General features: G+C 36.7%; 1 protein-coding gene across 1 annotated transcript in view; it reads right to left on the reverse strand.

Annotated features, from left to right (window-relative positions):
• Positions 1–13791, reverse strand: part of kcnq4 (potassium voltage-gated channel subfamily Q member 4) — a 39530-nt gene that overhangs the window by 10186 nt on the left and 15553 nt on the right. Inside the window, exons 2-9 of the mRNA XM_079484263.1 lie at positions 8195–8285; positions 5852–5978; positions 5565–5740; positions 4725–4850; positions 3881–3991; positions 3698–3793; positions 3491–3579; positions 1812–1937 (exon numbers count right to left, since the gene is read on the reverse strand). Of these exons, the coding sequence (XP_079340389.1) occupies positions 1812–1937; positions 3491–3579; positions 3698–3793; positions 3881–3991; positions 4725–4850; positions 5565–5740; positions 5852–5978; positions 8195–8285 (942 nt within the window). The remainder of the gene's footprint in view (positions 1–1811; positions 1938–3490; positions 3580–3697; positions 3794–3880; positions 3992–4724; positions 4851–5564; positions 5741–5851; positions 5979–8194; positions 8286–13791) is intronic.

Below are 13791 nucleotides of genomic sequence, written 5' to 3' on the forward strand. Positions count from 1 at the left end.
CAATTGTTTTTGGAACTGTGCTGATCTTAAGATTTCATTCCGCAGCAGGAAACATTAACAGAAGGCATTATTATGTGTGCCAAACTTACTGAATATATAGAGCTGCACTAGATCAGTAAGACTCAGAGAGTTTCAGGCATTCGGGACAGGACAGATCGTGCCCAGTGTGCACAGGCACATCGCACATGGATACCTCTGCTTACTGCCAGCATGAATCCGGAAGAAACCTCGCTTTTTAGATACGAGCTGACTGAAGAGACACACAAGCAGAGGGAGGGATTTGTGAGGGGTCGTGAGGGTAAGCCGCCTGTGCTGGGACACAGGGGTTACACTTGTTTTTAATGTGCATTTATGATCAAGAAATAGATAAACATTCGGCAATACAATCCATATGATTAAAGTTCTCAGGTGGGATTTTCCATGAATGTGAGTAAAGCATTAAAGGAAGAATTTCTGTGGTTTTTAATGTGAAAACTTCTAGATGTGTTAACTATTGTCTAACAGAAAATTTACAATGCATAGTTTTAAACAAATTAAAAGTCTTAATAAAAATAATAATAATGTATAAAAATATTTGGTGATCTTACTAATGTTTAATGCAGTTCAGTGACAGAAGGTATGAAAGCAACTGTCTAAATTTCCAAGAATTCTCTTTATTAAATGTTTTCATCAGCTTTTCTTAAAAGCATGCACTTCAAAACAAAGTGTAACAGTTATAAGTGGAGAATTAAGTGATTTTGAAGAAAAGGTTTAACACACTAACAAACTCAGGATTCAGAATCAGCACTCGCAGCCTTTCAGCACATCTTGACTTACATTGCACTGAAATGACTGACCCAGGATCATTTGAAAGGGATACAAATGTGCAACATGTAAGGGTGAAAGGTGACGTAATAACACGTTTAAAGAAATTGTAAAGAGAAGATCTCATCGCATGCAAGTGGGTGGATAGTAGGTGGCATGCGGAAACTGCCTGTTGGGAGTCAAGTATTAAACTTTATTGTAAACAGAAAAGAACTGGTAAACAAAATCAAATTGTCGTTGCATTTTATACCCAGTTAATATGATCACTGTCACCCTGATAAAAAGCACCCCAAGCTAAAAACACAGCACCGCCAACGTCACTTTCCACTGGATGAAATACAGCCTTATGAAAAGCCTACCACAAACCTGCATGTAACGTCTGTCCTCCTGGAAACATGAATGGATGATGTGATGGCAGAAAAATGGAGCAGAGGAGGAGAATCGAGAAATTCAATGAAAGGGTAGAATGAAGATGTCTGGGGCATGAGAGACACTGAAAGGTCAAAGGGAAAAAACTGCAAACGCTCACACACATTAATACACACACACACACACACACACACACACATATAAAGGTCATTGTACAAGACCAAAATCAGATATGTGATCGGTTCTTCTGAGAATGTTTTCGTAAATAATTGAATAACTGGTACTGTAAAATAAAAATAAAGTGTACATAATATTAAATAGCACTGTAATCACATATCTGATCAATCTTTCAATCACCCAGTACAGATATAAGGTATTAGTGTCAGCACAAAAACAAGATAGAAAACACAAGCAAACAAAGGTAGCGTATAGAAAACACACAAGAGACTGCAGTTTATTTGAGTTGCCCTGTGCACTGTGATGCTATATTAAGACTAAAGGAAAATGTGGAGTGTCATGAGCTGAGACTTTACTACACTCAGTAGTGAGAGTATGCTAGTATGTTGTAAATGTAAAGTATGACTGTAGTGTACAGTTAGTGTTTGCTACGAAAATAATCCAAATTGCCAGTGCAGTACCTGTCTCCGGACAGGTAGGGAGAGCTATACGGCCGGAGCCCCGACAGCAAGGTGTGGTAGGAGTTGTGGAGAACCTTCTTGACGCTACGCGGCCGTTGGAGGTGACTGAACAATAATGTCAGTTCTCTGACCCACAAGCAAAAAATAAAAAATAATAAAACATGATAAAGAAACAAAACAAAACAAAAATAGTAGAGGAAAGCAACAACAAACTACATAATGGTAAATAAACGAACACTTTAAAAAGACAGGGATAATATCTTTCATATTTAACAAGATGTAAAATCATTATTTGTGTATTGACATATTATGCAGTTCCCTGTCGTTTTAAATGAATGATAATTAGTCAAATTAATTGAAGACATCCAGAGAGAACATATGGGGCATAAACGTTATTTGGGGGAAAATGGAAATTTAGAAAAATACATATAATAAATAATCAAAATATCTATATTAAAGAAGAGGACACTGGACACTTTCCAAAAAATAAATATAGAATGAAACGGTTTAATAAACCTCAAGTTTAATAAATGGGCTATATGCACACGTTACTTCATCATTTCACAGGAAGAACCCGCTGCAGTTTCTGGTTAAAGCAGAGAAAATGGGAAACTGAGAAAATACTTAAATTTAGCAGATGCTGTACATTCTGGTACACCTCAGTGGTGTATAGAAGTGGCGTTCTACTGTATTTGAATGTTATTACGACATGTAACCTAATGAAAGTATCATTTCAAATACCGTAGAACAGCACTTCTATATATAACTGCGGTGTACGGTATCTGCTAAATTTCAATCTTTTCTCAGTTTCACATTTCCCTCTGCTTAAAGTCTCCCCAACCGGAAACTCCCTTCTTCCTGTGATATCCGGCAGTAACCTGTGCATATAGCCCATTGAAAATACTGTATATTTGTAATGTTGTAGGAACATCCAAACATTATTTAAGGTTCAATAAATAAAACTAGTCAAATTAATTGTTGCTGTTATTTCGAAACCTCAAATGTCCAAATTCACAGTTTTCAGGAAATATAAAAACACTGTAATTTTTTAAATAATGAAATACTATGTTGTCAAAGTTAATAAGCACTTTTAAACACTTTTTACTGGTTAGATATTTGCAAAAGCCAGTGACAACTATAAAGGGTGACTAATAATGACTTATTAAAAATCACGAACTGTGGAGATACAAGGTTTCAAAATGATAGCAGTGAAATGCTGATTCTAATTTCCATTTCTCCCCTTTTCTCCACCCCGTATTAACAGCAACTCAAATTCAAAAAGTCGTATCATAAAAACCTTTATTTTTACACGTGCAAAAATAAATGCTGCATATGAATAAAGCAAAAAAAAAAAAACCTGCAAATGCAAAACTATCAATTAAATCATGATTTCTGGGTCAAAGAACCATTTTTTACCAGGGATTTTAGTAGGACATTGTGTCTGCGGGTGCGGATTCAATGACTATAACATCCTAATGCCTGTTTTGAGTTAACTGTAGAGTAAATTCTTTCATAAAATCGATCTGTCTAACGCTGAAGTGTCTGGAGATATTTTAAACCCCTCGTGTATGAAATCATGACCTTGAAGCGGCAAAGCAACCTGTCAATCATATCAGTTACACACAATGCCAGTTCAAACTTGCATGGCACGCGAGAGAGCTCAGTCACATATAACTTACCTGAAAGACGGCAGCATACTGTCATAGAAATACCAGGTAGCTGTGAGATAAGAATGCTGAGCATCTGTTGAGTAGAGACGCCATGCAGCCTGGGAAAACATCACGACACAGGACGACACACAGACAGACACAACACACACGTATTTGGACGTGGAAATAGCAATTAAAATGGAACTGTGCGGCAAACGTTGCTAATCGAGCGATTACCTGTATAAGGTTGGCAGCGGGGGTCCTTCTCTTCTCAAAGTGTTTCTGTCTGTGTTGCTCCTGAACCTTCAGAGCAAAACCTGACCCCAGGATGCCCTTACGGAAGAGGACAAAGGACTTCAGACGATTTGGAATAAGGTAAAAAAATAAATGCTGCCGCAGAAATCGACAGAGAGTACTTACAGCAGGCAGTGCAAAGAAGGATACTCCCAACAGGGCAAAGCAAGCGGCTAACAGTCGACCTTGCCAGGTGTGTGGAGTCTTGTCACCGTAGCCGATTGTAGTGAGGGTTATCTGAGTACATACAGCGAAGATCAAAATATGCCCCTATTGTTTCGAAGTCAGCAGATCTTGGATATTATTTATAGACTGTGAATTTGCTCAACGAGTGCAGTTTTCGTTTCCGTGTTGATTTTCTATTGAAACTGTAAGCTGTGGACCAAATGGACCGGATTTAATGTAGGATGTGTAATGTAGGATGAGTCATTAACAATAAGTCACATTTTTCATTGCTTAAAGTGAAAGTTCACCCCCTAAATACATTCTGCCATCATTTACTCACCCGGTTGTCATTTCAAACCTGTGTGACTTTCTTTCTTCCGAAGAACACATAATAATATATTTTGAAGAATGTTGTTAACTGGCCCCCATTCACTTTGTGTCCATACAATAGAACCGAATGGGGGGGGGTAATGCTGTTCGGTTACCAACTTTCATCAAAATATCTTCTTTTGTGTTCTGTGGATGAAAGAGAGTCATAAAGGTTTGACATGACAAGAGGGTGAGTAAATGATGGCAGAATTCTCGTTTTTGGATTAACTATCACTTTAAACCCTGATAACAATTTAAAGGTATACTGTGTACAGTAGATGAATAAACATGGACTAAAAGCTTTGCAAAACGTAAAGTTAAACTGTGTCCATTAGAAGCTGAAATCAAAGTAGTGTTTTAAGCCAGTAAACCAGGTGTAAGAACAGATCTGACAGCAAGGACACGAGTTCATTAGTTCAGAGAAGGCAGTACTCACAGTTCCCCACCAGAGGGAGTCAGCATAAGTAGAAAACTCATCGTTGCTGTCTTTCTCAGCCAAATAGACCAAAAAAGATGCAAAGATCAGCACCAGGAAACCGATGTACCAGGCTGTGATAAGCTCCTGAAACAAACAGAGGATTCAAGGATTAGAGATGGAGACAGCGGTCTTGTACGTTATTAACTGTTCAAAGAGAACATTAGACCAGGAATTTGAACCCCTTAGTGTTCCTTAGATCTGTTTTGTACAGTGGAACACTGATTAAGGGGTAATAAAATGTAGGTCGCACATTTGGGTGGGTAGCACAGATTCACTTGGTTGTTGCAGTGAATAACACAAAAACTGTGCAAATAGTAACAAGCAATGGCAATGGTTTTAAATCTTACCAAAATATATTTAAATATTGCAATTAAAAGGATAGTTGACCCAAAAATGAAAACAGAGAGAGATATTTGGAAGAATGCTCCAGACAGATTTTGCCCACCATTGACTACCATTGTAGGAAAAAATATGATGGTAGTCAAAAGTGCCGCAGTCCTACATTCTTCAAAATGTCTTCTTTTGTGTTCAATCTATCCCTTTAAACGTATATTTAATACATAAATGTAAAACACAACTATATAATAAAATCTATATACAAAAAATACAAATGTGTTTTACCTATAACTGTATTTAAATTTATTTTGGTGGATCTTCGAATAGATTATAATTTTAGGACCCACCTAGACAAGGAAAGGCTTTAATACTCCCTCTAAACTAACAGATATAGCCTAAACACAAAACCTAACACAAAGTTTGTCTGATTTGGTTGATGATGGTGTGTGTGGTGCTTGTCACCTTGCTGTGAGCGTATACCACCGAGCCGAGTAACTTCCAGGTGCCTCCTCTGCGGTCCATGCGCACCATGCGCAGAATCTGCAGAAAACGCATGCTGCGCAAAGCAGATGTAGCGAAGATATTTCCCTGCGTGCCCGCCGCTATCACTGCCAGCGACGCCACAAAGACAATAAAGTCTAAATACAGACAGAAAGAGAGAAACAATAAAAAAAGACTTTTTAAAAACGAATTTCTTGAAGTATGCATATATAGTTATAGTTAAAGTTAAAGAGAGACTTCAGGATCACCTATGACGCAGAAGGGCTTCCTGGCGAAGCGTAATCGACCCTGCCATCCTCTGTACCTGCAGCAGCATCCAGCAGCCCAGACCCTCACAAAATACTCCAGACCGAACACCACGATCATCACAAACTCCTGCAGGTGAAAGACATTCACAAACAGTCTATCACAAATGCTACAGATTTCATATGTACCTGTAGCTAAGAAATATATTTTGGTAATAAGAAAAAAGAACACCATCCAACACTTATTTCATAATTTAAACAAATTATAAATGAGACAATACACTTAGAAAGTACACTAATTTAATTGTATTTATTATATCACCACTGACCACCCATGTGATGTTATTCGATCCAGATTTTTTTATATAAATTGGATTTAACAGATTTTTGTGTGTACTGCAAATGTATAAATAATAATAATAATAAGAAGAAGAATAAAAATCCTTACAAAAATAATAGGTTTTCAGCACTTCGTGCTCGAAACCCTAAATATCATTCCCTCAGTACATGTGCATTCAAAAATGTAAATAGTTTAAAGTTAACTGTCCAAATACATTTTAGAGTTAAAAATAAAATGGACTTTCTACTTCTAAAAAGTTGGATATATACACTTGCTATAGTAGAATACAGTTTAATAGACCAAAATATAATTTCTTTAAAAATATGTTTCTTTCTTTACAAAAGATGGATTCAATAAAAGTATTTTGAAAAATGATGAGTTGAGTACACTAAAGATAAAATACAATTTAGCTTTGATTTATTTTTAGAAGATACAATTTATTTTTGAATTGTTTTATTCACAACCTAGTTCACATTACATGTGTTATTCCATAGTTTTGATGTGTTTACAATTATTATCAAATATGAATGTGTAAGAGAACCTGAACTTTTGATCGATAATGTACATATAGACTCAATCTTTTTCTGCTACAGATGTCCCAGACAAGCTTAATTTCCATTTATTAAAACTCTTATAGCAGCACCCATGCTCTCAGGTCAATACTAGAGAAGAGTCAATACTAGAAGTTGCATGACAGACAACATTGGCCCATCCTGCAGGTGGAAGAACCAAAAAGGAGCAGAAAGCCGAAAGCGTGAGGGGTCAAGACAGAAGGCATTCATACTGAATGAGTGATTATAGAATTGTAGTTGAGATTATTGGATGGAGTCGGCAACTTCTTGCAAACTCCCGCCGTGTGCTTACACTGCCATTTCCCAGAGCAGAGATCCCGGCGGAACACAAAACGCACACTTAACGCAGCCACAGGGAGACATGAGACCGTACAGGAATGCTTACTGTGTGCCAATCAGATGAGCGATGGACTTGCCCTGAGATGTTGCTAAAACAGTCACGAAGATACGACCTAATAATTTAAAGAATGTCTTCCAGTACAGCTATAAGGTGAACAAATGGCTCCCTGCTGTGTTGTAACAAAACTTTATGCAAACAACAGCTTATCATCATAAATAAAGTTTTTGCAACATTTTGAAGGACATTGTGGACTAAGTAGAAACGTGATTTTTGCAAAAAAAAGTTTTGTCCTTAAAAAAACATCACATTCCTACATCACAAATGCACGTTTATGCTTACAAAGGATTTCGGAACAATGCAAGGCTAGACTAATAAGATAAACCTGCTATCAACACAGTGGACAGCAAAACAGGCTTGCATGCATGACAGATTTGAAACATAATGCTGGCAAACAGAAAAATTCACCTAATTCACCTTTTTTGAAGACACACCTCCGAAAACGGACTATTGGACAGACTAACAGCCACAGAGAAGGCATTGAGCGATGAATTATTCAGATACGATGCTATTATGAATGTATTTAGAGACTGCAAAGACAATGTAATGTGAATGTTGCTTATTGAAGGTACTTTGGAGTGGATACTCTTATCAGACAGTCTGTTCTCCGGCTGCCAACTTCGACTCTTTTACTGAACAAGAAACACAGGAAGGACTTAAAAATCATTTCCTCAGGTAAGATAGAGGCAGTGGATTATTAAAAAAAGAAGCGTAATAAGAAAATTAAAGGTCTAACACCTAGCAATAATATGTGTTTATTGTAATTGATATAATTTGGATTGATACAATTCTTGAGCAATTCAATTGGTGCCACAAAAGGTTCTTCACAGTGATGTCACAGAAGAACCTTTTTTGGTTCCCCAAATAACCATTTACTCAAAAGTTCTTAAAGAAGTCTAAAGAACCCTTTTCTACTACAAAGAACATTTTGTGAAACAATAAGGTTGTCTGAATGTTAAAGGTTCTTATTTGGAATCACGGTGTCGTATATAGCCGGAAAAATACATCATTGGCATTGTGACATTTCAACCCCTTACCAGAATGAAGAGCGCCTCATTGGCGAATTTCTGATTTTCTGGAATGGTGGAGAAAACAGAGAGCACCAGACAGCTGAACACCAGAAGAAAACTGAAACACAAACAAACACAAACTAAAATATCAATACAATACACAACTGGGGTGAGTGTTATGTGTTATTTTACTATACAACAGTTACTTCTGCTCCTCTGATGTAATAGTTAGTATAATTGAGATGACTTAGTTTGTGTATCTCTGCTTGTGTGTGTTGTGTTGCTCTGTGATGCACTAAACAGGTATTTCTTAATGGTGGGTTAAAACTAATAGTATTAATGCAAATACAACAAAAGAATGTGTTTTTCATTCTGTCTGGCCATCTCAGGAAACAACAACATTAAAAAAATCAACAACCAACAAAAACACAAACACATCACAGTGACGCAGCAAGAAAGGCCAAAATTAAACAAACAAGTGGCAACATGTACTAAATGATCCTGGCCTCTGTTTAATGGACTAACTCGGGTGCCGTGGCACTGACACCCCATAATCCAAGCTGGCGGACGGCTCATACACACAGATGCTCTTAATCACTGCTGTCACAGACCCGCTCACAATACCCAGCATGTTCTCTCAAAAATGGAGTGGATAACAGCTGAGATTAAAGCCTCTCTTCCTGTCAGTTCTTGGAAGAGCTAAAACTCTGAGAAAAGGGGCTCTTTCGCATGAGCAGGGGCTCCCGGGCCGGTCCAGGTGTTACCAGCTGAAGGCTCCCGAAACAAAAGCTGAATTCGCTGCATAGCTCCATGCGAGCAGCTGTTGCAGAGGACAATGCCAAGTCCCACAAGAACTCTCACCCGACACATCTGAGCCGCTGGTTTGAACCATCCCACACTGCGTTATATCTATGTTTTGCAATTTAAGTACACAAGGAGAGAATGACACGTTTCAGTTGCATTGGTGGGTGTAATGTGAAGGTTTGGAGGAGATTTGTGTCTCTTCTGGGATACAAAGAGATAAGAGATGATTCAAATGACCTTAACAAATTACAAAAAGGCTTGCTGTTTAATGACCCTTAAGAACAGCTGAAACACACATTATTGATATAAACGTGGATAGGATGTTAATAACATATTAACAATGTTAGAATTTAAGGGTACAATAATGTACCCAAAAAGGTTACAGCATTTTATGTGTATTAAAATGCATTTTGTTTTGGACTCCAGCGACAGAAAAGGCACAATTTTAAACCTTTATTTCTGACAGTGTGGAGTGTTTTTCTGATGTATGACGGATTGTAAAAGATTCTTATTTTCACTCAGAAAAGAAAAAGGAGACACAGATAGAACCAATAAACATAGAAATCTCTAAACACTTATGGTATGTTCATGCTTCTAAGGGGAAACAAAACCAAAAAGTAATCTACTTTAGAAATCACGAGTAGGTGAAAACACCTGTTTTTAGAGCCAACAAACAGGAAAAATAATACATAGGTTATAGTCTTTATGTAACATGCACAAACTCTTTTGGAACGCATTCAACAGAGTCATTTTCAAAAAGTTTTACTTACTTTCCAAAAAGTTCAAAATGGCCCATTTGCTTTACAGTAATTGAACAGTTCGGACAAAGTTTAAATGTTACATTATTGTGAGCTGTGTTACATGTCGCAAAAAACTAATACACGTGGTTCAAAAATGTATTAAAAAAAGTGCAGATACAGCACTGGCATGACCATGAATCTGCATTAGTGATCCATTATCTTTGAAACATGCTCTTAAACATTCTTTCTGCTAAATACCATTTGGGGAAACGCGAGAAAGCTAAGAGGTTATTTCATCCCTGAATAATGTTTTTCACATTTGCTGAGTGTGACAGATTCGAGGCAAACTAATACAGGTAAAATGATCCCTCAAAAAGCAACAAACAAAAAAAACAGAAAGAAGAAAGAAAAATACAAATCCAGATGCATTGCAAACCTAAAGCCCCAGACCTGAATCATCAACAATCCTACTGGATAGACAGAGGAAGGAAATGGACAAAAACTGCTTATGTTCCCCAATGCCATTCAATCAAAAAACGATGAATAGAGTAAAAAATAGATACATTATGCAAAGACCATGTGCAGCGGGTAGCATTTCAGCTGAGAGTCGAGTTTTGAACCCGACCTCCAAGCCCAAAAGTCAATTAGAAAAAAGCAGAAATCAAATCCTCAAATCAGCAGAAAACATGGTCTCATGAGGTTAAAACAATGTAGTTCTACAACTGCAGGTTTTGTTATTTCCCGTTACCAAGTGTACAGTATTTCAGTAAGTTATTCTCTGATGGAAAGCTTCTGTTGACAGAATACTTCAAATCTGAATTTCATGGAAACTTATTACAAATAAACTATGCAGACAAATGGAGCTTGCAAGAATACAAGAGCAAGAAAGTAAACAATGTAGAAAACCCAAACCCAATAAGAAAAAGAGCTCATTTTGTTTTATATAAAATAGATAGTGATATTAATTCATGTTCAATAGCAAAAAAATCAAGAGTAAATTAATTAATGTTCTAAAATGATGAAGTGAATAGCTGTTTCTATCTACTCTTTCCCTATGACACACAATTAAGATAAAGCATGTTGTAAAGAAACCCACTGTGATGCTCATCAGACTAAATCTCAGGCTAAATTCATCACTTGGACTGTTAATATGCCATAAAAAGCCGCAGCGAGATGAAAGCAGGAGGACAGAGATATGGGCCATGCGGGTAAAGAAAGGGGATGATGAATGGTGAGGAGTCTTCACATTGCTGAGCTGGACATCGTAGTTCCTACAGTACAAAACATCTGCACATAACGCTAGAGACTGTGACCCTAATTCGATCACGACAGGCTGATGGAACGCGTATCAGTTACACACAGAAGGAGAGAGAGAGAGAGAGAGAAAGAGAGAAAGACGTGCAGACACAGATAAAAATGACTGTCACAGGAAGAAAGGTTGTGTCCACAATGTGATCAAAACATATAAATGAATTCAACTTCCCATCTTACAGGAGAATGTAAAGTACTGAGCTCTACCAGAAAAAGATGCGTCATCTAAATTCATTAGCATTTCTTCTTTTTTATCTGTTTTTATTTCTTATTCTGTAATATCTGTTGTGTCTTTTATTGCTAATTGTACTTGTAATCCTTTATTAGTTTATCTTAAAGGAATAGTTCACCAAAAAATGAAAATTCTGTCATCGTGTACAAATCCTCTTGTCATTTCAAAAGTGTAATGCTTTCTTCTGCAGAACACAAAACAAGATTTTTTGAAAAACGTTTGTAACCAAACAACATTGGTGCCCATGGCTTCCATTGTATGGACACAAAACCACTTAGACATTTTTCAAAATATATTCTATTGTGTTTCACAGAACAAGGAGTCACATACAGGTTGTCGTCCACTAAAGGAAAAAAGTCATTTAGGTTTTTGAAAAAGGTGAGTAAACAATGACAGAATTTTCATTTTGAGTAATTGAATCCTTAAGTAAATTAAAGGAATAACAAGAGTATTATTGTGCCGATAAGCAAATGATAAAGATGGTAACATTTGAAAACAAATATTAACGTGCCTGTGTGACAGCCTGCAAATCAGTTTTTTTACCCATTGTAAGGCATCTTCTGGAAATATAGGAAAAGGTAGGCTGAAAGTGCAAGGCAGAAAAAGATGAATGCATTGATACTGTAGAGAGCTTTATATAGCACAAGTACATGTCTGTAGTAACACAAAAGAAGAAAAAACAAAAGAGGAAATATCTAAACATCTTTCTCATCTAAATATCTTTTAAGATCAGATCAAGAAAGATGTACAGGGCATTAAAGACTAAAATACATCTAACACTCATGCCATTCCAAACCTGGACACAAAACCACTGAGACATTTCTAAAAATATATTTGGTGTTCCACGGAAGAATTAATATACAGGGTGAATAAACGATGACACAATTTTTATTTTTGGCTGAACTAGTCACTGTTTAATTTACCGTAAAGACTACATTTACACAAGACAACACAAAGAAAAAGCAAGGGCATCCGAATTAGGGGTGGGTGGGGGGGGCGGTGGGCTGTCTGAGAATAAGGTTCCATGGCTGCAATCAATCTCAAACACGCAAATCCAAAATGTCAGCAAAACAGGGTTACAATGGATACCCACCAAACAAACAGAAATACTATCATTCAAAATGCCGTAATACTTACGCTTTCCGGAACAAAACAGATTGAATTCTGATATCGGCAGCCAAACTGAAATACTGTAGATGTCCTGAATAACGAAGAATTCTCTGTGTTTTTATTAGTAGCGTAGAACATCAACTAAAGAAAGTAAACTGATTTTAAAAGGACACTTCTAGAAACCTCTGTTATTGCTCAAGTCCACAATGTTGCTTGGTTTAAGATGTTTCATATTTTGTTTTATTTCTATAGTTGAAGATGTTTCATATTTTATGTTATATTTTTTGTAAGGCTTAAAAAATGAATCTCTATGGAGTCCAAAGAGCAACTGAATTCAAATTCAACAATTCTGATATATTAGGATCTCTTGGGTCTTAACATGTTGTTCCCATTTAAATTGTTATCAGAGCACTGATATCCTGCAATGTTTGCTTCACACCCCCATTCATCCCCATACACACGAATCACACAAACACGCTGTGGCCTTCTTAACATGCTTAGCCATCTAGAGGCTATAGTTTAAAAAGGGCAGCGTGCACCATCACGGGCCACGACTCGCAGTATTGTGAGGAGGATATTTGCTGAGCTGGCAAGTGGATGATTTGACGGCGGACAAGTGCTGAGAGGCTTGACATTTACAGACAATACAGTTACCATGAGCAGATCCTCTCTATTTCCTGAACGAACAGGATGTTACACAGAAACTGATTTGCATTTTTACACTGGAAAGCAATATACTTCCAAATGATAATATTGAAAACTATAGGCCTAATTTGGCAATGTGCATCCTAGAGTAAAAGGCTATACCATTCTATTTATCTTGGATTTTAGCTTACATTATTTATGAAAAACATTGTATATATTGCAATAAATCTACCTTAGAAAAATATTTTTCTATTAACATATTAATACTTTTTATATTAATTTATAATTTATACAATATATTATTTATTTTGGCTCCGTTTTATTTTTCATTCATTTCATGCACTCCATAAACGTCCTATTTAACGTAAAGCAGCACATAAAAAAACATGTCAACATGTTTTTTTTGTGACGATAAATAGATAAATTTCACAAATTACAAGTGTTTCTCAGTATTCATATTTTATTCAAGTTAGTGTACTTGCTTTCAAAGGGGACACAAGTGATTAGGATCAGAACGTGACCCAGGTCAGATCTGAGTTCCTGTTAGAGACAGAAGCTTTTAGCCAACCCTGGTTAGAAAGTGTTTTTCCTTAAAGTCCGCAGGGTCAAAAAGTGCCCAGAAGAATAATGCAATATTTCAGACAAACGGACACAAAAATACACAAACTCGCTAAATATTTGAAGCAAAGCCTTCAAAACACACACACGGAAACACTCGCAGTCTTACGCACATTGCCCAACTTTACTGTGTTTATGTGCAGACATTTCACTGCTAAAACCAC

This window comes from Barbatula barbatula (assembly GCF_947034865.1).
Source record: "Barbatula barbatula genome assembly, chromosome: 21".
Classification (NCBI taxonomy): domain Eukaryota; kingdom Metazoa; phylum Chordata; class Actinopteri; order Cypriniformes; family Nemacheilidae; genus Barbatula; species Barbatula barbatula.